We start from the raw sequence: 26,603 nt of genomic DNA on the forward strand, positions 1-26,603 counted from the left end.
ATATGCTTGTTTATGTATTTACAGGTGCGGACGCGGGGGTAGTTGTGCGCCAGCAGAAATCTCTCCACCCAGTTCTCCATGTTCTGCAAAACCCAGCTGTGAGCCAGTTTATTACGGGGAGTCTGAACAGCCAGCCAGTCCAGACATTGAGACGGGTTATACTCTATCACCTGCAGGAGAGAGAGAGAGAGAGAGAGAGAGAGAGAGAGAGAGAGAGAGAGAGAGAGAGAGAGAGAGAGAGAGAGGGTTTAGAGGGAGACAGTGATTAAACACAATAGAAACAGAGAGGGATCTTACCATTCAATTAACTAATTACTACCAATAGAAAAGGCATTTACTGTTTTTAATTTGTTTTACCTCCCAGATCCTCTGCAGTATGTAGGAGGCAAACGAGGGCATTCCAGGTGGACCCGCCGCAAACTCCATCAGCATGGTCAACAGCTTGAAGAAAGGATTCGCTGCCTAATACACAAATAATTAAAAGGATTTGTCATTAAAGGCCTCCAACAAATGTGCCCCAAATGACCTTAACCCACTCTGCTAATCACTCCTATACAGCCCATATATGGAAATCAAGCAGCAAAAACAGACTGTTTTGAATTCGCTGTATTTAAAATGTCCAAAGTCAAAGACTAACACATTTACACGTATTCGCCTATTCAGCCTACAGCAGTTTGACCGCATTCACGCTGATGTTATGAGAGGAGTGTTTCAGCCTGCACTGCTTTTTGTTTGAGGTGCAATACAGGGCAGCCAATCAGAACAGAGGTGATTTACACATTAGTGTTAAAGGCTAAAGAGAGGTTATAAAAATATCTGAATATAAATATAAACATCATTTAGGACTGTTTTTGGTACATGAAACCACACAAATAGCATAAGTGGACGCAAGAAACAAGAATAAGAGCTTACTTCCAAATCAGTCTGCTGCTGCAGCATCTGACGAAAACCAAGATAAATAAGAGCCGGTTTCAGATCTTTGGGTAGACGTTATCTTAGATCTGACTGGCTCACAGAAATAAAATACTATATGGATTCTTCAAATAATGACTGAAATGACTGTGCCCTGTTTGTGGTAGGGGGAATCTCCTATTTTCTGGAATTCATTTCCTCTCCTTTGGATTTTTTTTTGCTGCCGCATCACACACAATTAAAAACTCTTCAAATCTACACAACTAAGGGGAATGACATTATTCAATATGGCAAACGTCCCAGACAGGTGATGTGTTTTAATACATTTAATAAAGGTGAACTTTTACCTCAGGTGTGAGCTTGGCTATGGACGTGAAGAGCATGGAGACAATCTGGAGCAAAAAGGAGAAAACACAGTCATCCAGCCATGGAGATTAGTGTGTGACAAATGTGTTATATTTGCAGGTGTGACAGATGCTCGTGTGTGTGTGTGTGTGTGTGTGTGTGTGTGTGTGTGTGTGTGTGTGTGTGTGTGTGTGTGTTTGTGTGTGTGTTTTGTCTTATGAATTTAAGCTGTTTGGATAACTATTTCACTGGAAAGTGTTCAAACAATCTGGCAACCCTGCTTCCCGACATATAGTTAAAATGCTGACTTTCAACCCTTTGGACATATTTTCACACACTAATCCTTGAAATATTAAAAGCAAATCTGACAACCCGGCCAAGACCCTCATGACGTATTCGCCTACAGGACAGGACACTTCACCTTTGAATTAAATTATCTTGCAAATTAACAAATCCTGTTGTGTGAAATTTGCCCCAAAGTTCTGCCAGATGTTTGTTGTTTGGTATGAGTGCGAGACGTACATGTTCGGCGAGTCTGTTATTGTATCTGCAGAGGCTGAAGATGAGGTTACAGGTCTGTCGGACGTTGATTCCGTCTCTGATGTGCTGGAACAAGAAGGGGAAACCTTTCCCTCCGGTCAGAGCCGCCATGTCACTCTGAGAGAGTGTCAGATGTCTACAGAGGGAGAGAGTGAGAGTAGGAGAGAGAGTAAACTAATCAGACATCTGAAAACAGAGTACTAGCATTAAATAATAATAATAATAATAATAATAATAATAATAATGAACTGTATTATCGTAGGACCATCAAATCAATAGTTAACAGTGATTTACTGCATTTGAGATCAAATGTATTCACTAAAAAATATTTTTTTATAACTATGTGAGAGGAAAAAAAGAACCTCATCAGAATGTATTTATTACATACAGTGATTCAGCAACATTACTTTGCATTAAATAACATTATTTGAACATGAAAATCAGGTGATCACCGCAAAGTGAACCACAGCGTTTCCAGTTAAGAAAAAAAAAAATCATTAAAAAAAAGAAAAACTAAATGTGGCCTGAGCAAAATTTATGGCACATTTTATATTTTATTTTTTAATATTTAAAACTCAGTAAATAAATATAAATTGTTAGACACTGTGTGCTAAAACTTGCTGAAAATGCTCATATTTAAGTCTGTTTCCTGTAGAGGACGTATAAACTTTAAATCCACAACATAATTTGTACAACAGTACATCAGATATGCATTACAGTATATCAGACATGCAGTCAAGGGTTCCAACTCCTCCGTGATTGCAGCCTCTCGATCTTGCTCATACAGCTTGTGAATTCCTGTTATAGTGGAGACTCTTGAGCGGAACCCGAGCTCCACTTCCCTGTTGCTTTTGTTAGTTTGCCGCTCACTGATTTATCCATAAATCTCTGCTTTGAAGCTGCTTAACTCTGCCAGCTCTGTTTTCCCCTGTTTGTGTACAGACCTCTCAGAGCGACTCTGTTCCACCAGCAGGGCGATGAGAGCGATCATTTTCTCCAGCGCAGCCGGCCGGTACTTTTCCTCCGCCAGAGAAAGAATATCCTCCTCTTCATCCTCCTCCTCTCCCTCCTCCTCCGACAGAACCTCCACCTGAGTCTGAGAGACAAAAGGGGGAGAAGTTAGTGCCGCTTCTCTTTCGTACACCCGCAATGAGAGCAGGGGCTGTTTCAGGAAGCAGTAGTCGCTGCTTAGAAGGTGAACTTCAGGCTCTGTTTGATTTAACCCTGGATTTTCTGCCTCAACAGTGAATCACGTTTTACTAGGATACATCACGAAAATGGGTGCACACCTAATCTGCTGAAGGGCAGGTTAAATTTGGGATTACAGATCATAAACATCTTGTGGACCAACCACGGTCAACCTTCTGGTGGAGATGAACCATCTCTGGACAGTTCAGGACAAGCCATCAACTATTAACTTGTCTATACTACACATAAAATAAAAAAAGCTGACAGACTAACTAATGACATTTGCAGTGAAGCACCAATTATGTGAAACAAGAGATCAGAATACATAAATGCAAAAAATATAAAGCAATCATGAAAAGCACCACCGTTAAGACAGTGATAACACTAACAGTGTAGCTTTTCGTGTTAGATTTGTTTTACTCTCTTCATATTTACATAGAATGATGTCTTGTTCCTGAAAAGTAGCAGCTCCACTCAAGAGACGTCACACTTTCACGTGTGAGATCACAGCCTGAGCATCCAAACCTGGACTAACAGAGCGAGTTCTTAACTCCCATCCTAACACGAGTTAAAACGACCTCGGCTTCGTTTGTCATTGTTTCATTGTCTCTAAAACTGAATAAGAAATGTGCTTCCTGAGGCAGGTCCCAGGCCTCCATCGCAGATTAGAGCACTGCAGCCAGCTTCAGCTGAGGCGCATTTTATTTATCTTATTCTAACAAATCCCACTGAGGCAAAAATCTCATTTCCAGGTGAGCCTGGTTTAAAGCAAATGCATTCATTTGAAAACACAAATACCGGCCATTGGCGCAACATCATGCAGACGGTAGGGACAGACAGAGGTTCATCCAGTCACAAAGCAGAGAAGTAATGGAGACTTGATTATGTGGTTTCTGACTGTGTATAACAAACTGATATCCATGAAAACTGACGAAAGCAAAGACAAAGTTCAGGCTTCAAGCTGGCTGCTACTACTGTTTTCAGCTATTGTACACAGACTCAGCAGGACACGCAGCAACACTCACATTCTCAGGGCCCTTAGTGCCCATGTAGAAGTGCACCATGATGGAGATGGCCTGGAGTGACAGCAGAAACTGGCTCTGTAAAGTAAAGCAAACCGTAAGAAATCATATAAACATCAAAGAAAAAATACACACACACACAGACACACACACACACACACACACACACACACACACACACACACACCAACCACTTGTTTCCAACCGCACACAACATCCTCATATTGCCAGACAGATCTCAAGTAAGGCCCTGTGACTTGACTGACTACATTAAAGCAACAGCCAAAAATGCAAGATGCTAATGGAGCTAACATGGAAACATATCCATCAATTTAAGTAATCTCAAATAAACTGTGGCAGAGTATGACATACTGTATCTACAATAAAGGACACAAGTAAGAGCCGAGTTACAGCTTTATGCTACTACTACTTAAATATGCATATACATGTACATAAAGGGCCAAACTACATAAATTTGACCTTTTGCCCAAACCCCATTTTAACTGTCAGTGTCTGCAGATGTAGATCAGACAAGACATGTATTTTGCTTTTTCAGTTCAGCACTGCAGCTACAGGCTAATGTTGTTAAACACTAGAAGTCAAGTCACCCGAATCTTTTCCGCATATACAACCCCATTTCCAAAAAAGTTGGGATGCTGCGCAAAATGTAAATAAAAACAAAATGCAATGATGTGCAATTTATAGCAAATGCTGAAACCAAGAAATGTTATTGTTCTTGGTATTGTTGCCCATTTTGAATTTGATGCCAACATCATCAGATTCAAAAGGGCATATATTTATAAAAAAAACAACAAAAAAAAAACAATAAAATTTCTCAATTTCAACATTTGATATGTTGTCTCTGTAGTATTTTTCTTTAAAAATATGGTTTCCATGATTTGCATATCACTGCATTCTGTTTTTATTTACATTCTGCATAGCATCCCAACTTTTTTGGAAATGGGGTTGTACTTCTCTCAAACCGCACCCAGTTAAACGCAGCTGTTGTGCCGAATTCTAACTCCAGTGTACAGTTACACTGCCCATCATGCGCATGCACGCCCCAAAAGCATAGGGACACTGCGTTCACACTTTCTGTTCTATGTATAAATAAATAATTATTTTTAATGTTCTAACTGAAGATATGTTTTGAAAACACAACAGAAATCATAAATCTAATCTATAGCATCCGTATACCTGCGTGATGAGCGTGCACAACAGTTGCTGTCTGAGGTGGTGGTCCGCAGCGTTTAGCCATGCAGAACAATTCTGTTTAATTTATAGTTCACACTAAGTCATACTGTGTCCTCCTTAACCATACTGTGTCTGTGTGACCTTAACGAAGACCTGGAGGTTTGGGTGATGTATTTACAGAAAATATTTGTGACTATCACATCTAGAGTTTGTTAGCAATGTTAGCCTTGTAACTCCAGCTTAAAACTAAAGAAGCAAAACTTGTCTTGGCTAATCAACGACATCTGGGGTGAGTGGAAAATCTGATTTTCTGCATCAAACAATTTCTTTAAGGAATATATTTTAGTGAAATCATTATGCAGGGTTAAAATTAATAGCTGCACGTTACTGCCATTATGCTCTTCAAACACCACCCCATTATGTTCAAGGTCAAAATAAAAAAAAAACACGTTCACAGATCAATCAAACAAACAGAATCAAACAGAAGCACCTCCTCTTCTCCCATCTTGGCGAACTCGTAGAGGAAGGCGAAGTATTCGGTCAGGTGTTTACTGTGCGGTTTCACTCCGTGTTCCATGATGGACAGAAGAGTTTTAACGAAGCGCGTCACACACGAGCGGCTGCCGATGTCCTCCACCGGGGCGTCCATGTCGTCGGATCTAGAGTTAGAGCAGAGCAGCAGCATTTACAGCAGATACTTTTCACCTTTCAAACTGCTACATACATGCTAGATTTAAAGATTTAAAAACTATGGCACACTGGAAGCGTCACAGAAGAGCACTGAAAAAAAATCAAGCTCAAGTTAATTTTGCACTCTACTCCTATAGATTTAAGGGAAGAAAATCCACAAAATGATGAAAGTTGATCAAGTTTGGTATCAGATTTCTGATTCTTCACAAACACTCCATTTTCCAGCTTACAGATAGGAGGTGACGCAAGTCATGCTGTGAATATGCCAGCTTTTGTTATATCTAAACCATGTATCTGCATTTTTCCCTGTTTTTATTTTTCTGTATCAACAGCATCAACACAGCAGCTACACTTTAGATTCACTGTGTAAAGGTTTTATGATGAACGGACCAACAGAAAAGCTCCAAAATCAAAATATCAACTTACATTACAGATAAAGAACATTGTTGCCTTCTCCTGTAAAGTTTCCACTTTGGAGATGGTTTTGTTTGGACAATTATATCAACTTGGCTTGATAAAATACACTTCTGTCGTCTTACCTTTTCATCCAACGTCAGTTTTATAATTATTTTTTCATTAAAAAAAGAAATGCATTTTTTTCCACAAATTTTTGGGATTCTTAGACTTCTTAGACCCCCTAAATTCGCTACGGCCAGCGCATTTATAAAATCCTACAATCGCCACCGTCCATCCCAGAATCTTGCACAAACGCAGCTGTACCACAGACACTCTCTCTTACCCGTCCTCCATCCCAGGCTGCAGGTAGAGGTGAGCATGAACTGGCCTCAGTCTCTGAATCACGTGAATACACAACCTCTGGAACATCTGCAAAGCAGACAACAGAGACGTCAGAGAGTGAGTCGGTGCTTAAAGAAAAAAGCAATGAGGTTCGGTTTAGGTCAGATGATGAATAATCAATATCGTCATTTGCTCAGAGACCGCAGAGTCCTTTTACCTGTCGAACAATCTGGTTGGGGCACTTGATCAAAATCTGCATTGGCCACCAGTTATCATCTGCCATCCTGTCCAAAAACCACTACAGAACACACAGAACAAACACGAAAAAATACGTTCATGTCAACAAAAACATGTAATTTGGCCAAATTTTGGTGCCCAAACTTTTTACCAGTGTGGCAATGAGCCATTAAACATAAGAGGAAAAAAAAACACTGCAAAAAACTTAAAGTACTTTTCCACATTTTTTCCCCCACATCTCTTTATACTGGAAAATCCTTTAAAAATATTTAAATAAATATTTTTTTAAATAAATAAATAATAAATAAATAAATAACAATACAATAAGAAAACATGTCTCTGTTTATCCTTTTTTCTTTTACCTCGCACGCTGCTTGGCTGTTATTAAACTGTTTGGTGAGGAGCTCAATCCACTGTAGCATCGTGGGCTGTAAACAAAACCAAAACATTAAAAAGTGAAATGTCCTGCACTGCCAAAATCCTTAATTTAGATTTGAGAGTACACCTGTTCGAGTGGATTAGAAGGTCAGCAAACCCAAAACTACTAACAATGAATGAAACGCTAACAGAGAAAAGCCAGCAAAACCCCCCCAGGCCTGTGACAGAGAGGTGCTAAGAAATCTGATTAGGCAATACATTTTAAATTCTCTTACGCCACTTCACATCAAGTGCAATCGATTACACATAGGTCAAGGTATGTAGCGTATTTTTTTGGTTCAGACTGCTTCATCGTAACGGGAGTTACAACAGAATATATATGGACGTTATCAACTTGAGAATGAATGCAACGAATTTTGAAACTTCAGTATTTCTTACATGAAACTCATATAAAAAGTGAAGAAAAAGTGAAGCAATTTTTTTATGGTATGGGGTCTTTAAATTTAGCACCACAAACTTGTTTGCAGTGTTATTTACTACACAAAACAGGTAAATTATATATAATCATGGTCACAAAATCTCACCTTCTCTTTCGAGTGAATGAAGGTTTCCAGGACGAACGATGTGCTAAGCTGTAACAGAGAATAAAGTGAAGGCTGCTTGTATTCTTAAAAAAAAGGCATCATTAAAAGCAGCTTAATGTAAATGAATTTTGAGAGTTGATATGATAATATGGGTATAATTATTACCTTGGCAGTCATAAGCGAAATGGCTTTGGGGTCAGGTAAAGTGCTGGGGATACTGCTACACAGCTGCCACATAAAACTACAGAGAGAGAGAGACAAAGAGAGAGAGAGGGATAGAGAGAGCGCGAGACAGGGAGAGAACCTTACTGGAGATGCCCAGAGTTCAGCCACAGCAGCAACTGTATTAAGTTGTCTTCTAAGGATACACAGCCTGTGTTGTGCTGTTGTGCTTACAGAAAACACTTGAGTGCACAACTCACCCAAAGTAGGTATGCTCAAAAATGTTCTTGTCCTGGAGAAACTGCATATTGTCATGCCAGATCCACTGTAAGAGCGAGAGAAAGGAGAAAACAGAAAGAAGGTGAGAGAATGAATGAGGCCACAAATATCGTTTTTCTAAGAAACGCTGGGTACATTGTAAGAGACCAGCAAGATTCAATTAAGAATTGGCAACATGGAAAATATGATAACATCAAGACACTTGAAAGTACTTTCATTATATCATTATAAACAATATGCATCAGACAAAATACACCAGCAAAACAGCAGTGCAACATCCAGTAAAGGCTGTGAAAATCTGTACGATGTCTTTCTTTAATTCAGTGTTTACCAAAAGGAATGAAAGTAAAAATAAAAAAAACTGGTGAAAATAAATGAATAAAGTAGGACGTCATCATAAAGGACTGATATCCCATCAGCTACTTGTTACTGTGCAGTTTCTTGTTTACAGTTTGGCCTAAATCTGTCTTTATGCTGCTCGCAGTTGTCCACAGTTCCACAACAAAGCCATGTCCTAGAAGTACTGCTGATAACCATATCATCACTGTCGCCGCTGTACCTCTAAGATGGTAACTTTACAGGACCAGCATCTTTGCAATTGCTCATAATTTTTTTCCTTAAGTAATTCCGTCCTTTTCTATTGGTCCGTTCATCAATGCAATGGGTAACTGGAGTTTCTATATTTTTATTAAGTTTCCAAATTTCCTTTGGGATCAGTAAAGTATCTATCAATCTGGAAAAACTGAAAAATTACAAAAAAATGGAGATACAAGGTTCAGACAGACAGGTGTGTGTACCTCCAGCAGGTCAGGAGAAACATCAAAACTGAAGTCCTTCCCATTCTCCTCCTCCGGCTCCACCCTCTTATAGAATAACATATAGGCACTGTGGGTCTGAGAGAGAGAGAGAGCGAGAGAGAGTGCAGGAGTTATTAATGATGTAACGTTAAAACGAATATACAGTGTCACTGATTCAAAGCACCAAAAGCGATAATATCCCCCTTGTGGAGAATATTCATATTTTATTTCCTGCAGTTCTGTAACGTTGTGATAAAATGCTGCTTGATTAACAGGAAACAAAAAAAAAATTGATCACAAGTGCTAATAGTGCCCCTTGTGGAGAATATATTTAGGCTGCTAAATGTGGAGCAGCAAAAGCTACTTCAGCGCCTCCTTGTGGAGAAAATTCAGAGATACAACACATCTATATTTGCAACATTATACCCAGGATCAGAACAAGGTGAAATGACAAGAAATGAAAAGTATGATCTGAAGAATGTTCTTTTTAGCAAGAAAATAAATCAGTAATATCCAAAAGGCTTCAGCTGAATCCCCCAACCAAACAGCACTGGATATTAACGGTCTGGGAGATCCATCTATGATATGGGGGGGAGGAAAAAAAAAATGGCCGAAAAAATATGCAGGAATTGTTTTTTATCTGTGGGCTATTACAATTCAAACTGTATAATCTGGTTAATTTATTGTGTAATGCAACTCTGCCCATTGCGTACCCATATAAACTAATAAAACACAAAGCAAAAAATGTAGGGAAATAGGTCTGAATCAGCAGAGACTTACCTTTTCAAAGGAGAAGTCCATAAACTTGTCAGTGACTGAGTCATAAGTTTTTGTCTACAATGAGTAAAGTAAAATGAAAAGAAAAAACATTACATCATGCAGTTAATCTTTCAAAATCAATACATCAAGGACCATGATATCAACAAAATCTCGAAGAGTATCATTCCTAGTTTTCGGAGAGTCAAAGCATTGCACAGTTTGGTGTTTCTTTGCTTGAACAGAGCTAAATCAACGCAATGTGTCATTAAAAACATTTAGCTATTTAGTGTTGAGGAGAAGCAGAAAGTAATACTGTACCGTCATTTCTCCTCCAAAACATTCTGATGCAAGTTGGGCAGAATCAAAAGGCTTCACCTCTGCATCGTTGAACAGATACCTGCGGCAGGAAATGGAAAGTTAAATCACTGTGAAAAAAAAAATTTTGATTTGTTTGTTTTTTGGCAGTGAACAGCACCATACATTACCAAAACACAGCTGACTTAGGTAGGTTTGGGGCAAAAGTGAAACTCTTTCTAAGCTAAATTCAGTCTTGTAATGTCAGATGAAATTTATAGATTTTTTTTTTTAAAGAATGCATAAAAAGTGTTTTATTTACCCAATAATAAAAAAAAGCATGTTTTTAACATTCTTTACTGTATTGTTGAAGAAAAGATTACTCTGCCCTGTCTTTGTGGCATCTAGACACAGGCTGTTTTTGCAGCTTAGTTTCCATATAAGGACTGTATGAACTGGGCAGTGAATAGTGCATTCTGGTACTTATTTACATAGTATATCAAAGTTAGTTATCAAAATTAAAATAAAATTGAATCGATTTTTCCATGATTTCCTCCCTACCCCATCCTCTTCCTCACCATTTGTTGTTGCGGTATGCGTGGGGGTTGATGATGTCTCTGATGAAGCTGTAGTAATGGCCACCGTCCGCTGTGCCTGTGTGCACCGTCACTCCAATCAGGTCATATTCGTAACTCTCCGCTGCTTTACCCTCACCGCTATCACGGAAACCTGACAGAACACAACACAGAGCTAATGAACAGAAACCAAAAACACAGAGTTCTGGGTTGCCCTGCCTCAGTCCTATAATATTTATATTATTAAAGACTGAGTTTCTAATGCTTTCAGTTGTGACAACTGAGAATTGGTAAAAGTTAATATTGTATGATCTGGTTAGAACAACACAAGTTTGAGTCCAGATTTCTCCTTCATGCCCCACTTGATATCCCAGTCATGTGCTCTAAAAGGATTTTTGGAATCAGCAGATCAGGTGAGTTATTCCCTGGGAAAAGGGTGGAATATTACAAGTGCGGACACAAAGTTCTACAAGTGAGTTTCTGAAAGGCATACATGAAATATACAATACAAAACATTGTAATTATTCTACTATTAGCTAGATCACTCTTGATCTCTAGGTAGATCTCTGCAGGACTCTAGACCTTCATCTCTGATACAGGCTGTATAAAAGATAACCATCTAATTCCATGAAATCAACTCTGTAAAAATGTTCATAAATGTTACAGCTGAAATTTACCAGCCTACTTTAGCATAAACAAAAATGTTATTATATAGGATAACCTGGGGGAGAAATCATTCCATTTTAAGACGTCCCACCTCCTGTTATTTCCTCTCCTGATCTGGCTGATCTAGTTGACCTGAGGTTTTGGACATTAGTGTTAAAATGGTGGGGCCACAGCCTCATTTACATTACATGTATGCTCTAATTTATTCTGATACTTCATCTGGATGATTGTACAGGGTGATTCAAAAAGATTCATCTGATTTCAAAACGATTTTCACTTGTAAATCATTACAGAACAATGCAGTAAACTATAAATGGTTTAAGTGAGCATAAAGTTTATTATGTCATTTACAAGTGCACAACACGAACCTCCTCCAGCTGTACTAGAATAGTCACTTATGCAAGTATATTAGGGTAAAAAAAATTTAGAAATATTTGATTATGAGGGTGTTGCGGAGAGAGTGTAACAAGTAATGGCTGGCAATTAATAAAGAGAAAAAAAGTCTGATTAACTCAAAAATTGTGAAAATTTGTTACTTCTTGAAGAAACTCTTTTATCTTTCTTTTAATGTCCAGGTGTCTGCTGAATGTGAGGTTATGAGGCTTTACCCTCCTTCCGGTCTCCCTTGGCCATGAGGAAGTCCTCAGTGTAGGGTGTCATGTCGAGACGCAGAGGGAAGGAGAAGTGCGTGTTCACCTTCTCCTTCATCATCGTCACCATGTTGAAGGTGTATCGCATGGTGTTGAAGCTCAGGATCCGCGGAAGCTTCTTAAAACACGCCCTGCCAATGATTAAAACATTCATACACACTTTAATTATGGACTATATTGTAATGGACTAGAATAACCTGAATGAGGTCTTAGAGCACAGATAAATATAAACCACCATGAGCTGTTAATAAAAAATAGTACTGATGAAAAGTTAAAATGTACATCTAAAAAGATCCAAACATACAGTACTGTGCAAGTTTTAATCATCTGAGAAAACTGTATTTAATAAGCTATTTAACTTGACAGTAAGTGTTTATCCGCACAAAAAAACCCTAATATTAGAATAAACACGAACACGAAAGCCCAGTGTTACTTGTTATTATCATCATCTAATACCTGGCTTGGCTAATCAATCGTTCATTCAAATAAATCAGTCGCTGCTGTTAGAACTTAACAAATTCACATGATGGCTTGAGTGCAGCAAGATGTCAGGAACCAAACTTGTTCTCTTCTAACCAGCTCAATGTCTCAACTACTTTTTTGAAAACAAGAAATTCTTGTTACGTTTTATTGCATTAATATTTATTTGTATTTATTTTAATAATGCATTGTTTTTTTTTCCCCCCCAATCAAAAACACACTGACTGCCAAGATGTGCAGTTTTAAACCCTTCACTTACACGCCTCAGACTTTTGCACAGTTGTTTGTAAACATCACGTGAAGCAAAATGTTCGATCATGTAGTGTGGATGAAGTGCTCTTACCGTTTCTCAGCGCGCACTTTCTTCCCACACTGAGAGCAGGTGTACATGTTGTCTCCCTCCAGAGTGTCTTTAATAGTCACTTCATCCAGAGACTCCTACACACACACACAATAATATCAGCTTTTCTGTAAATCCTTTAAAAATAAATATTCCTTCATTTATACTAGGGGCTGCATAGCAAACTAGTTGGCTAATAAATCCACTAGATGGTGCTGCAACAGGCTCCTAAGTCAGACCAGGCAAGTTTAAGGAACTGCCGTTTCTGACAGGGATAAAATGACCAGTTACAGAATGTTCAGTCCAAAATCCGGGTAACAAACGCAAACATGCATTAAATAAAGTGGAGCACCAGCTGGCAAAACACACAAGGATATCATGTTTACCTGCTACCTCTGCTTAGCTTCCAAGAAAATTCAGGACTAACGTCTTAAAAAGGGGTTGCAGAAATGTTTTCTGGTTCTGGGACTAAGCCTATATTTCACTGCAAAGGTTTATTGGTGAGACCATGCAACCGCCTATTACAAGCATTTAGCCAGATAAACAATCAGTCGCTTCTCACTGGACAGCGAACAAATCAGATCAAGTTTAAATTCTCTTCAAGAGGTGAGATTCTGGGAGCTGTGGTGATTTTAGCATGCACTTTACATCAGACAATCTGTGTGTAGTTCTGTGTGCAGAGGGCTTACTGAACTACCAAAAAAAAACACCCAAACCTTCTGCAGTGCATCTCTCAAACCTAAAATGGCAGCTTGTGCCACTAGAACACGCCTCTATTAGCAAACTACTAATAAAACACTTTTTAACAGGCCTTTTAATAGTGAAAATTAAGCTGTACAGTCCCTAATTTATACATTCACAATGAGTTAATTGAGCAAACAGTGTAGTGCAGAAGAGTGTTGTGAAAGATGGTATTTGTGCCTGTGCGTGTTTGAATGTGTGTAATGAATGAAGTGTGCGAGTCACTCACATAGATGTTCTTCATGTCAGCCACCTGACACCTCACAGTGTAGAACTCCTCCGCTGTCTGGCTCACATGATCACAGTCCTACACAGCAAGAGAGTTCACATAGTAACCAGACTCCTGCATGAGATATTGTGTATGACTAAGAGTTACAACTTATTTTAAAATCTATTCATGGCAGAGAGGTAGAACGCCGAGAATTAAAAGTATTTTCAGATTCACCACTACTTCACTACCATTAACATTACATATAAAACACAAAAGGCTGGTGTAGGTGCACTGGTGATTTTGGATAGTAAATAAAATGTCTGTATTTGCAACCATTGGTTCCCATCATCAACACTGTAGAAATCTAAGTGGAAATTGCACAGAAATCTGCAGGTTTTAATGAACCACTTCACATTAAACTATTCTGAATGACTCTGATTATGTTTTAGAAACCAGAGAAAATTTAAAAAACTGGTGGAATTCTCCTTTAAGCATAGTGTGTTCTAATGTCTGGCTTACCAGTGAGACCACATTGTTGGTGATGACTCCTCCAAACAGTGTCTTCACTGTGTTTTTCTGCAAGACAGAAACTACCATGAACCGTGCACATCTGGATAATCGAACACAAAGCACCCATCTAATCAGTTTTCAGGAGGATCTGAATATCAGTACATGTTCGTTTGACTGTTTCAGGTTAATGTTTGATGTTCTTTTCTTCTGCAGAGAAAAACTAAAGCAGGTAAAATGTGCTGAAAGTGGAAGGCAGTCTGCAAGAACTCAAAATTCAAGCGCGACCCAAGCCAACACATACTTCAGAAAGGGCTTCTGAAATATGTGTCAGAACCAGACGTAAGTGGTTGGATTGTGTTGGGAACGGACAAATATTTCAAGCTCTAGTTTGGTTTCTAGCTTATTTGGGGCATTAGCACTCTCCTGAAGCCATGTTTCATTTCCTTGCTATATCTCTGCATGTAAAAGATCTACGCCAACATATATGAATCTCTGGTGTCTCGGTCTGGCGGTCAGGTCGGGAGTGATATTTATGGCCAGTTATTTTAACCCTTAGATCAATAAAGATCAAGGAAGTCTTACCAGGTCTGGAGACATCTCCTCAATTTTGGTGATGAGGTCAGTGAAGAACTCTGTCATGTCCTTCTGCTCTCCGGTGTTGAGCGGCTGCTTATCCATGGTGTAGGTTTTACAGAAGGGACGAGGGTTATACGCCTTTCTCTCACTCTCCTACACACAATCACAGAAAAAGAAGGGAGAAGTTATAGAATTTGTGATGCAATACAGAAAGATGACAAAAACAGTCTAATGCAGAGTATGTATGGGACACGACGAGCTCACCATAAGATAAGTGAACATCTTCTGCAGCTCTAGCAGCGTCGTCTTATGCTTCATCTCCTCTGAGTACTGCAAACAGACAGAGAAAGAGGCTTGTAGAGTGAATCGAACAGAAAACACAGCCCACCATACAGTCACCACAATGACTGTCCAAGGTAAATAAAATATTAAGTTGAGATTAAATCACTTGCTCAGCCAGGCCAGCTGACATTTAGCCATGTGCTGACATTTAGAGTACGTTTGACATTGAGCGAACATACTTGATATTGTCATTTTAAACACAAACAGTAGAAAAAAAATATTCTAATCTAGTTGTGTGTTAATTTTTCCTGTGACGTTTAACCTCCGTTTGCAACTTCCCCCGCACCCCTTCATGTGTCTGGCAGAAGATGGAGATCGATTCCACAATCGCACGCAATACACTCAATTACACATACGTCAAGGTATGTAGCGCATTTTTTTGGTTCAGATTGCTTCATCCTAACAGGAGTTACAACAGAATACTCGGGGCCTCTCCGTGTAGTACAGACACACACGCCCTGTTCTCTCTCTCTCTTTCCCAAATACCAGTAAAAATGACTTGAGTACAATGACTAAAGTACAAGTGTACAGATAATTTGAATCTGATCGTTTCCTTCGTTTGCACATTTCATGTTTCCCCCCTGTTAAACTCAGCAAATAAACAGTATTTGTGCATTAAAATGTGCAGAAGCGTTTTCTCTGTGGAGGATGTGTTATTTTCACTTACAAAATCAAGTTTCTGTTCCATTGTATTATTTTGTAAATATTAATATCACACAATGTAAAAGGCAGCTGGTGTTTTCAAACGACGTCAAAATATGCAACGCGTCAAAAGTGGTTCTGCTCTGACAGTGAAAATACACGTATGCATGTTTTAGTCTGTTACTGTCAACAATATTAGTAACTGAGTTAAGTACTGAGTAACAACCCTACTGTGTACACATGTATGAGTGTATATACTCACTTTAGCAGTAAACACAGCCTGTCTGGCCTCTGGTATCATATAGAGCTGCTGTATGGTTGAAGCCAGGTAACAGGTGGCCCCCAGATTGGTCAAACCCACAAAGCGGCATTCTGCTCTTACATCATCATGTGGCCAGTAGTCCCATTTATATGGAGCGTGAGAGGCTATGGGGAGGAACAACAGTAGCATGAATACCTGCATAGTTAATAGCATGGTTAATGTATATATTTGACAAAATATAAAACCCAGAAATTTTATTTTTATACATATATACATACACACACATATATATATATACACACACACATACACACACAGAGAGAGAGAGAGAGAGAGAGAGAGAGAGAGAGAGAGAGAGAGAGAGAGAGAGACACATACACACTCCCCATCTCTGTCCTTACCCTGCATGTGTTGTGCCATGACCCAGTTGTGCAGCAGTCTGTAATTCTCCACTGAACCCTTCACCATCTCCACCAGCAGGTCATACGCCGCCGCACGGGCAGCGTGGCTTTTACACTTGGGCTGCTGTCGGTCCTTCAGGCTGGGCAGTAGGAAGAGCACATCATGGATGTCCCTCAAAAACTCCTGCCCTTCGCGGCAAAACTTAAATGGAGGCTTGTGCTTCAGCACGCTGGTGGCTAAACGCAGCAGACCTGTCAGACCATCATCTTCTACAGCTCCGTCCTGCTGATCCAGGATTTCACGACTAGAGAGACAGAGATAGAGATAGAGACAGAGAGAGAGAGAGAGACAGAGAGAGGGAGGGAGAGACATTTTACAAAATTGTTCACAGCAGTGGTGGTGAGGGGAACCATACATCTGACGAGTTTAATATCTCTAAATGCTACATCACAGACAGTCAGTACAAGATAGTAAATAAAATGACTGTGACCCCTGGTTCCTATCAGCACCACTGTAAAGAAATCTGAGTCTCTACAATGAACCATTTCACATCAAACCACTCTGAGAGACTATTTACAACTCAAGGACTGAATTTAGAAATTACAGAAAAATAAAACCTGGTGAAACTGGCCTTTTAATATAAAAAAACTGATACACGCGTTGGGCCCCAGTCAGCAGTCTGTATAGCTGTTATAGTGGAGTGTGTATCATACCTGCGTATGCAGTCTGCCAGATGACGGGCCAGGGCGTCCAGGTCCAGCAGTGTGGTCTGACTAGCATCTTTAACATGGATGTTATCGATGAGTTTACACAGCAGCCAGAAATACTCTTTACAGCCTGAGCGCAACACAGCCTCCTCCTCATAGTCCTCCACCTGTACACACAAGTGCTTCACATAAATAAAGGAAAAAGAACAAGGCGCTTAAATATATAAAGTCATACGCAGATGTTTGTGCGTTCCTGGTCAAATGACGTGTTTAGTGGATTTTCTAAATAAAAATAAGTGAACACATCCTCTATAGAGAACACACTTCTATACATTTTAATGCACAACTACAGTTTAAGTGCTGAGTTAAACCTTAAATTGGGCCTGTGCAAAAAAGTTATGGCACATTTAATATTGCAGGTCTTATTTTTTTCGGTATGTTGGATAAATAGAAATTGTGCACTAAAATTTGAAGGAAAATGCCACAGTTCATCGCTTTTCCTGTAGAGGAGGACGGAGGAGATACAGAAGCATTCAGACCAGAACCAGTCGGCTCAGGTCCAGCTTCCTTCCCTCCATGATCACCCTGCTGAACTCCACACCACGCCACTAATACTCCTGCTTTTATGTCACACACTACATATTTATTTATTATTTATTGTCCCTACAGACTCTCACTGTATATTGAAGAAATATCATACTCATAGATATAGTCGTAACTGTGTATATATTGTTCATATATTTATATATCTCATAGATACATAATATTTGCACCGTCTGTTTTGCACTATTGCTACTATTTGCACTTCTGGTAGATGCTAATTGCTAACTGCTTTTGTACACAACTAAAAAATAAATAAGAAAAACAGTAAATACTAAAAAAAGACAGAAAAAGGTCAATATTACTCAAGACTTGTCCAGCACCCCAAGTTAGGAAGGTCTCTGAGAACTTTACTTGTTTCCCTTCACTGTAGCTATAATAATATATAATGACTCTTTCTTAAGGGCCAAATTAGAGTTAAGAACATAAAAAATGATGGCTTTGTGTATATTTAGTTTCTCAATTAATGCCTTGGGTTTAAACAGATCATAAAATAATACTAAATACCAAAAACAAGGTTTAATTTTATTTATTTATTTTGCTGTGGGACCGCAGTTTGAACTAGTACAGTACAATGGGCCGTATACTCACTCTGAGTGGTTTTAGAGCCTGTGCATCCGGTAGAAATTTGAGCAGCGTTGAAGCAGCCAGCAGCAGAAATGATCTGTTAATGGACTCTCCTCCCTCCAGCCCCGACAGAGACAACTTATACAGTCCGTTACAAGCCTCATGACGCACTGCAGTCTATAAAACAGACAGAGAGAGAGAAAAAGACAGAGTGAGAGAGAGAGAGAGAGAGAGAGAAAAAAAGAGAGAGAGATTTAGAACAAAATCAAAGTACTTTATAAACATGAACTTCCTGACGGACCGACGGCAGGTGGTAAGGATGGGAAGTATCACATCCTCCTCTTTGACCCTCAACATCGGAGCCCCCCAGGGTTGTGTGCTCAGCCCGCTCCTGTACTCCCTGTACACCCATGACTGCACTGCTAGACACAGCTCCAACGTCATCATAAAGTTTGCTGACGACACAACAGTTGTGGGCCTGATCTCCAACAACGATGAATCGGCCTACAGAGAGGAGGTTAAAATCCTGGAAAACTGGTGCCAGGAGAATAACCTCTCTCTAAACGTCAGTAAGACCAAGGAGCTGATCGTGGACTTCAGGAAGCAGGAGACAGTACACCCATCGATTTCCATCAATGGGACTGCGGTAGAGAGGGTCAGCAGTTTCTCGGTGTTCACATCAGCGAGGACCTGACATGGGCAGTGCACACCTCACAGGTGGTGAAGAAGGCCCACCAGCGCCTCTACTTCCTCAGAAGGCTGAGGAGGTTTGGCCTGAACCCCAGCATCCTTAAGACCTTCTACACCTGCACTGTGGAAAGCATCCTGACGGGCAGCATCACCACCTGGTACGGGAACTGTACTGTTCGTGAGAGGAAATCTCTGCAGAGGGTGGTGCGGACAGCACAGTCCATCACCGGGGTTCAGCTCCCTAACCTATTGGATTTATACACCAGTCGCTGCCTGAGGAAATCCAGAAGGATTATGAAGGACCCCTCCCATCCTAGTCACTGTCTGTTCTCTCAGCTGCCGAGTGGTAGGAGGCTCAGAAGCTTAAAAGCCAGAACCAGTCGGCTCAAAGACAGCTTCTTCCCCCATGCAACCAGGCTATTGAACAGCCAGTAATCACTGCTCTGCCCAGCCCAACCCTTCCCATTACACGTACGTGCACCCACTGTACTCCCGCACTTTACTTGCATAGCTGGACTTTGAATACCTATCCAAAGACAATACTCTCCCCCTGCGCTTCCACTTAACTTCCTGTACCTTGCACTTTACTAAATACTCTGCCACCTACTGTACCATCTTCTACCTCCACACCTAGTGTGATTACTTGCACATCTACATAGCATTGTAATATCCATTACTATATATAGTATATAGTTGATTACACTCACTCTACATTCCCAGTGCAATATTATATGTCTCGGTGCAATATTATTATTTTTAAGTTATTGTGTAAGATTATATGTATATATTTTAGTTAAATTGGTTTTATCTATTCTTCTATCCTATCTATAGTTTTGTTTATCTATGTGTAAATACTGTTCTCTGCATAATTTGTGGAACTCGCACTCAAGTTTTTCACTCACCTGTGTCCCTGTACTCTTGTGATGTGACAATAAATCTGATTTGATTTGATTTGATTTGAATTATTCACATCAGATGAACACTGTATCAAACGATAAAAACAAGAACAAATCAACCACTGTTGGTGTTTTTGTGTCTCTGCACATACATATGTAAAAACAGAGTCAAAACATCTGATAATTGATGTTTGACGTAACCTGGAAAAAAAATTCACGTTCATGCCAAGCATAACTCTCCAAGAAAACCAAAAATTCTTATTTTATTAAAGCTGCACAGTGTAAGCTTTTGGGATTTGGAGACCTCTCTGGCAGGCATGTGTAACTACAGGCAACAAGCAAAAAACTGTGCTTCGGACCCCTTTCCCTGAGTGGATGAATCTGATTTTTGTGAGCACGGTCATAAGAGTATTCACAGAGAACTCAGTACAATGTTGATTTTGCATTCGAGACCTAAATATCGAGGCGGATCTTCTTTTTAAGCCTGCGAGTGTTGCGTTAATACATTAAAAAGTTTGATCATAGTCCGAAAAACCCCTTTCAATTTCAACAAAAAAGGTTAACCAGTGTAGCTTATAACCAATACTAGACTGTTACTGTCTACATTAGACAGTATCATCTCTCTGTATACTGTACCTCAGGTATGAGCAGCGTCAGCTTTTTCAGCCAGTCGTGAAGATGGTCACTGTCGGCCAGGCTGGACTTCACCATGGAGCAGCAATGAGCCCAACTCACCAACAACCACATTGAGTAGTGCGTCACTAACAAAGACAAACACAAAAACACAAATCATTTTAAGATCACAAAGCAGCAACAGTTCAACAACCATTCTATACAGTGCATCTCTATATCACACAACACTATCATTACATGCTAATAACAATCCTAATACATTTATAAACGCAATATCAACTGCATTTTAAAACTTTTTATTAATTGTTACTTGTTGTCCGTCATATCTCCCTCTCCTATTGCCCCTTATATTTCTATTTATATTTTGATATGTACGTGATGCTTCTGCAGTATAAGAATTTCACCGTATTTCTGAATAAACCGATTTTGATTCCTGAGTTCTTCATGGGCTGGAGGTTAGGAAACCAGCCTTGCGACTGGAAGGTCGCCAGTTCGATCCCCTGAGCTGACAGTACGTGACTGAAGTGCCCTTGAACAAGGCACCTAACCCCCAACTGCTCCCAGGCGCTGCGGATAGGGCTGCCCACCGCAAGTGTGCTCACTGCCCCCTAGTGTGTGAGTTCACTAGTGTGTATGTGGTGTTTCACTGCATGGATGGGTTAAATGCGGAGGTGAAATTTCCCCGTTGTGGGACTAATAAGGGTCTCTTGAAATTCATCATTATACTACCATACGAATAATCAAAACAACAAATAAAACCAGTACATCAGCATGAACTACACAACTTTTGTAGATGAGTTCTAGGATCAGCTTATGTTACTCATTCACACCCCCTACCTGGGCTTATCTGATATGAACATTGTGTGGCCAATACAGATTTTAATTTTAAGGTACTACAATGTTCGATAATATCAGCCAAATAAATTAATTTATATTTTAGATTTTGACTTTATACGCCAGCAGTTTTAGCTAAACGATGGTTTACTGACTGATATGATTGACAGTTCTCAATTATAAATCAAGTTTGAAACCCAGCGATGGTGCAGCCAGCAATAGTCAGTGATAATCAACATATTATCCTGATAAAACCGCAGGTTGTCAATATCGGCCTTTAATACTGGCACACTGATAAACACAAAATCAAGCTCTACCTTTACACTGGAGAGCTGGTCTATTTGACAATTAAAACCAGATTAAGAATAATAAAAACAATTTAACCACAAATCTTAATGATGTTTTCTGGAAATTAGGACGTAAATATTAAACTAAAGATACAACAGTACAAACAAAGTAAAAACAGTGTTTTCACAACATACCAAATGTGAATAAGTGTCATTTTTGTTGGATGACATATAAAACCATTTTAGATGCCTAAGAAAACCTATTTTTGTTTATTCACTATACATAATTATTGTTTATAATTATATAATTAAATATTAAATTAATAAGAACCATAAAATGCAATGTATCATGTCAAGTGAGGTAAATAAAAAATATTTTTATTGTGCACAATAATCAAAAACAGAACTAAACAATATATAGAAAAACTTGTGTACACATAAGCATGCAGCAGCTTCTCTGGCTCAGCAAAAATGGTGCTAAATGTTGTTCCATGTCTAAATTTCTCAAGTCATTTGTCTCACACATGTGGCCTGTTAAGCACAACTGAGTAGATTTCTCAGCATTATGGGAGCATCACAGTGTTATCTGTTGGAGCTGACTGACAGAGGCGGTCAGAAATTGGTTCATAATGTCAGTGTTTAAGTGCCAGTATCAGTGCAAACCTACTGGGAGTCATTCACACGTTCTTACCTTCATGGCGAGATCGATGATCTGACTGCGCCTTCAATACTCTGTGAGAAACAGGACAAGTTAATGACATTAGAATGCCAATAAATCAGTCTTTTCTCTGTTTCTTTGTATATAAGCATGTGTGTTTACCTGTGTGCCAGGTTGTCATAGGTGTAGGCCACGTTGATGAGCCTCTGGATGAGGTTGGTGCCTTGTACGAGACTGAGGAACACCTGAAAAACACATGCAAACATTCCTTAAACCTACAAACTGCCACAAATACAGATCTCAGCCCACAAATAAAATACACAGGGGTGTAAAAATCTGACATCACAGTTCAATTCAACTGCAATTTTTTAGAAAATTTTGGTGCAATTTAGAACTTTTTTAAAATACATGGAATACACAAACATGACGGAAGGAATTACAGATACAACTAAACTACGCAGTACTGAAATATAAACAGTAAAAACGTTTGTGTTTCAAAACAATCAGAGAACTTTACAAACATTTTTTCTAAACATGAATAAAATTGTTACCTAGAACAGTTTTTTGGTCTTATCTTGTTGAATGAGTAATATAAGCAGATCCTAGAACAGTTCTTCTTCTTCTCTAAGACTTTACTGAACATTATCGACCTATGTCTGGAAGTGCTGTCGTACCTCAGTAAGTCGAGGTATGTGAAGACCCTTCCCATGATCCCCTGCTCCTTTGCGTGATTTACCAGGCCACGCCCTCTTCCGCTGTGTGTCCGTCAGACCGGACCAGGCGAAGACGTCGTGATACGCCAGATCTAGGTCAGCCGGATCCACCGCGAACTGACAAATCAGCTTCAGCAGACACGCCAGACAGTCCAACAACCACTAGAGAGAGAAATTTAGTGTTAAAATCTTTTACAGACTTTTTACAGGATCAAAAATATTAAAATGAAAAACAATCATGACAAACTGGATTAAGGGATGACTCACCACAGTCCAGGACTCGTGCTCTTTGGGCTCCAGAATAGCAGAGTTAAAAATCTCCAGTAGCAGCTGAAGACCACCCGAGGCCACAAACTACACAGACAGAACAAGACATTAACTTAATCTTTTTGTGGTATCTTGTGTAAATAGACTGTATTCAGTCATTATACACACTCATACATGCACTGTTGGAAATAAAGGTGCTGTGCAGGTACATTCTTCGTTCTTCAAGGTACAAACAATGTAAATGTTTCCTCAAAGGTGGTTTTAAGGTCCAATTTTGTACCTTAAATAAGTTTTTCCAGGTGAAAAGTTCGTATTTGTATCTTTTCATAACCAAATGTTTTAAAACAGAACAATAAAATAAAAAGCCTGGAGACGAGACGGGGTGTGTGGAGTCAATACAACTTATAATATAATTTCAATGGATTATGGTCCAAATATGTTCCCTGACTAAAGGTACTGAGATGTACCCTTAAGGGTACCACCCCAGTGACAAGAGGGGCACTGCCCCAGTGACAGTTTACTACCTTCATTTCTGAGAGTGTATAGTGAATATAATCTGTGGGAACACTGTGTGCGTGTATGTATGTATATGTATATATGGCACCTTGCAGCTCCATGTGTTCTTGCTGTTCTCAATCTGATCTTCACTGGAGTCGTCCGAGTCTGGATAAAGATCACTGTAACTGCCCTGGAACAAAAACACACCCAATCACATTTTATATACCTGTTTTAGCCTAAGCACATTATTTAGTGCTTGTAAAATCTCCATATATCATTACAACGAATGCAAATAATCATAAATACACAAAAAATGACAATTTGTTTTAAAAAAAAGCAGAAAGTGAGTTTGAAGAGCTACGTTTGTTGCAAATCTCTCCTCAATGCCCCCCAGCAATCAGATAGATGCCATCAGCAGCTCACTTAACACATTAATGTAGCATTAATTAGCCAAACCAGATTTTGGATGGTAACTACAATTAATACTGGGCTTCCTTGAAGAGAGGTTAGGAAACGGTTAAACAAACACACTGCCATACATAAAAAACTACTTACTGTATTACTGTTATGTGTGTTTATTCTAATAAGCACTTACTTTCTGGACAAATAACTTTTTAAATAAAATCTAAAACTTTGGCATGAGGAATCTGTGTGTTTACCGTAGACTCTCTGTGTATTCTGCGGTTTGGTTTTCCGAGGGCTTCAATGATCTCCAGAGCATAGAGCAGCTTATGAGGAGACTTTATTCTCAACAGATCCTTCCAGCAAAGGCCATCAGAACCCTGAAACAAACCCACATCCCTCAGTTAGCATAGAGATCCATGAAGCATTTACTCCCGACATTTGACATGCAGAAATGAAAACACATTGGAAACAGGTTTTTTAAAGATGCTTTGTGATGAGATCTCCTGTTTCATATAGGGCTGAACGATTTGGGGTAAATAACTTACTATGATTTTTTTTTCCCCACAATATTGTGATTGCAATTTAAACAGTGATCATTTTCTATAAATTAAGATTCATACAATTGGTTTCTTGGCCAAGAAGCGCAGAATATACACATGCGCTTAATGTAGTGCATCAGATGGCCAGTAGGCTGGTTTTGTACATATCAAGGGGGGGTTTGGTGGCTCTCATTAGTCTAACTCATATACATACAAGCTCTGTGGTACCAAGTTACATTTTTCCACTTAAAACTTGAAGGCAATAATTAAAATTCCAATTTTTGCCATATACAAATTTCAATTTCGATATAAAAACCATCTCTTTCAGCTGTAGTTCTAAAACAGCCTGAATTGAAACAGGGGCGTTACTGTCACATGACTGACCGTGTCGTCGGAGATGTTCTGGAAGGCCTGGAGCATGTTGGGACAGGTAGGCAGGAGCATTAGCAGCTCCCAGACACGACGAGACAGGTTCTCTGCATGCAGGTGCAAGTCCTCACAGCGCACGCTCTATACGGGGTAAAAGACACACACATTAAATATGTAATGGACGAGGAAATAAGGTCTGCAACATTTAACATAAATAAACACATAAATAAACAGTCACACATATACAGAGTGTAAACCCACTAAACAAACTGAGTATCTTAAAGACATAATCAGACTTAATCTAATTAATTCCAATTTTTCCCTTATTCCAAACCAGGGATAAGGTTTCACATTTGTGCTGTATGCAGTCAGAGACTGTTTGGTTTTCTGTCAGGACTAAAATATGATTTTGAAAAAACAGTTTGACGAAAAACACAAATTCACAATATTAACCACAAACATCAGCAAATACATGTTTGGGCTGTCTTCTTAGTTTTGGACTGGGCCTAAAACAATGATATGCAAAGGTTTGAACACCCCTGGTCAAATTATGTGTTCTTTTTAGTTGATTTTCTAAGAGAAAAATATGTTTTGTGTTTTTAATAACCCAATACGTTGAATTCAGCAAATAAACAGTAATTCTGCATTAAAATGCATAGAGGATTGTTCTCTGTAGGGGATGTGTTCACTTATTCTCACTTCAATGAACAAAACGTTAATTGAGCAGGGGCGCAAAGTCCTTTGTATATACCTGCAGTTAATAAGTAATGAGATTTTGGAGTGATGAGAAATAAGAGAGATTTAATTTCTGTTTAGTAACGGACGCTTATGCACAGCAACCATCATGGTGCAAACAAGTCTAAATTACTGCATACCTGACTCATGTGGACAAAAGTGCAGACAAACTTCATCTTTCTAGATGTTTACAACTACTGATTCTCTTCTGCGTTGTACTTTTGTCCATGTTTATAGATATTAATATATCCTACATGTCCGAAACCACATAAACAACATCTATTTTGGATGTTTAACAACCAACAAAGGTTGAGGTCAGTGATGAAGTAGGAACGTAATGTACAATGCCAACTGGTAATAAGCTTAACTACATTACTTGGCAGTTTCAGTGCAAAACAACAGCTTTAAAAAGTTCTCGTCACTGAAACTAACAGTGATGGGCGTGTTGTGTACCTGTGCAGCGTGCTGTGGGCGGTCCGGGCGGTCTGGGCTGGGTGCTTTGAAGCAGGCGAGCATCTCCAGCAGGTCAAAGAGTGTGGTGAGGTGAGGTTCCTGAAGCAGCAGCAGCATCGGGATGTGCTCCTTCTGAGGAGGAGGCAGACACGACGCAGGCAACTGAACTCCTTCACCTTTCCTCTCTCTACGAGGAGCTCCCAGAGACACAAACACCATCTTCAGAGAGAGAGAGA

The 26,603-nt window shown here is 39.4% G+C and overlaps 1 protein-coding gene across 4 annotated transcripts in view; it reads right to left on the reverse strand.

Moving 5' to 3' along the window:
* The window catches only part of usp34 (ubiquitin specific peptidase 34), a 100,593-nt gene that overhangs the window by 15,748 nt on the left and 58,242 nt on the right, over positions 1-26,603 (reverse strand). The window contains exons 29-65 of one of the 4 annotated variants that reach the window (XM_036557417.1): positions 26,368-26,586; positions 25,195-25,320; positions 24,526-24,648; positions 23,973-24,056; positions 23,369-23,455; positions 23,063-23,263; positions 22,551-22,633; positions 22,422-22,462; positions 20,613-20,737; positions 18,415-18,567; positions 17,230-17,390; positions 16,516-16,820; positions 16,115-16,278; positions 15,133-15,198; positions 14,875-15,021; positions 14,302-14,358; positions 13,801-13,878; positions 12,834-12,928; positions 11,969-12,141; positions 10,698-10,848; positions 10,144-10,222; positions 9,847-9,900; positions 9,067-9,162; positions 8,251-8,315; positions 7,994-8,069; positions 7,829-7,876; positions 7,229-7,294; positions 6,847-6,927; positions 6,631-6,716; positions 5,692-5,860; positions 4,011-4,085; positions 2,742-2,893; positions 1,780-1,933; positions 1,260-1,304; positions 913-939; positions 358-462; positions 23-170 (exon numbers count right to left, since the gene is read on the reverse strand). In XM_036557417.1, the coding sequence (XP_036413310.1) occupies positions 23-170; positions 358-462; positions 913-939; positions 1,260-1,304; positions 1,780-1,933; positions 2,742-2,893; positions 4,011-4,085; positions 5,692-5,860; positions 6,631-6,716; positions 6,847-6,927; positions 7,229-7,294; positions 7,829-7,876; positions 7,994-8,069; positions 8,251-8,315; positions 9,067-9,162; positions 9,847-9,900; positions 10,144-10,222; positions 10,698-10,848; positions 11,969-12,141; positions 12,834-12,928; positions 13,801-13,878; positions 14,302-14,358; positions 14,875-15,021; positions 15,133-15,198; positions 16,115-16,278; positions 16,516-16,820; positions 17,230-17,390; positions 18,415-18,567; positions 20,613-20,737; positions 22,422-22,462; positions 22,551-22,633; positions 23,063-23,263; positions 23,369-23,455; positions 23,973-24,056; positions 24,526-24,648; positions 25,195-25,320; positions 26,368-26,586 (4,165 nt within the window). Of the gene's footprint in view, positions 1-22; positions 171-357; positions 463-912; positions 940-1,259; positions 1,305-1,779; positions 1,934-2,741; positions 2,894-4,010; positions 4,086-5,691; positions 5,861-6,630; positions 6,717-6,846; positions 6,928-7,228; positions 7,295-7,828; positions 7,877-7,993; positions 8,070-8,250; positions 8,316-9,066; positions 9,163-9,846; positions 9,901-10,143; positions 10,223-10,697; positions 10,849-11,968; positions 12,142-12,833; positions 12,929-13,800; positions 13,879-14,301; positions 14,359-14,874; positions 15,022-15,132; positions 15,199-16,114; positions 16,279-16,515; positions 16,821-17,229; positions 17,406-18,414; positions 18,568-20,612; positions 20,738-22,421; positions 22,463-22,550; positions 22,634-23,062; positions 23,264-23,368; positions 23,456-23,972; positions 24,057-24,525; positions 24,649-25,194; positions 25,321-26,367; positions 26,587-26,603 lie in introns of all 4 variants that reach the window. The other 3 variants (XM_036557416.1, XM_036557418.1, XM_036557419.1) reach the window with 3 other exon arrangements.

This window comes from Colossoma macropomum, unplaced genomic scaffold (genome assembly GCF_904425465.1).
Source record: "Colossoma macropomum unplaced genomic scaffold, Colossoma_macropomum, whole genome shotgun sequence".
NCBI classification, from domain to species: Eukaryota; Metazoa; Chordata; class Actinopteri; order Characiformes; family Serrasalmidae; genus Colossoma; species Colossoma macropomum.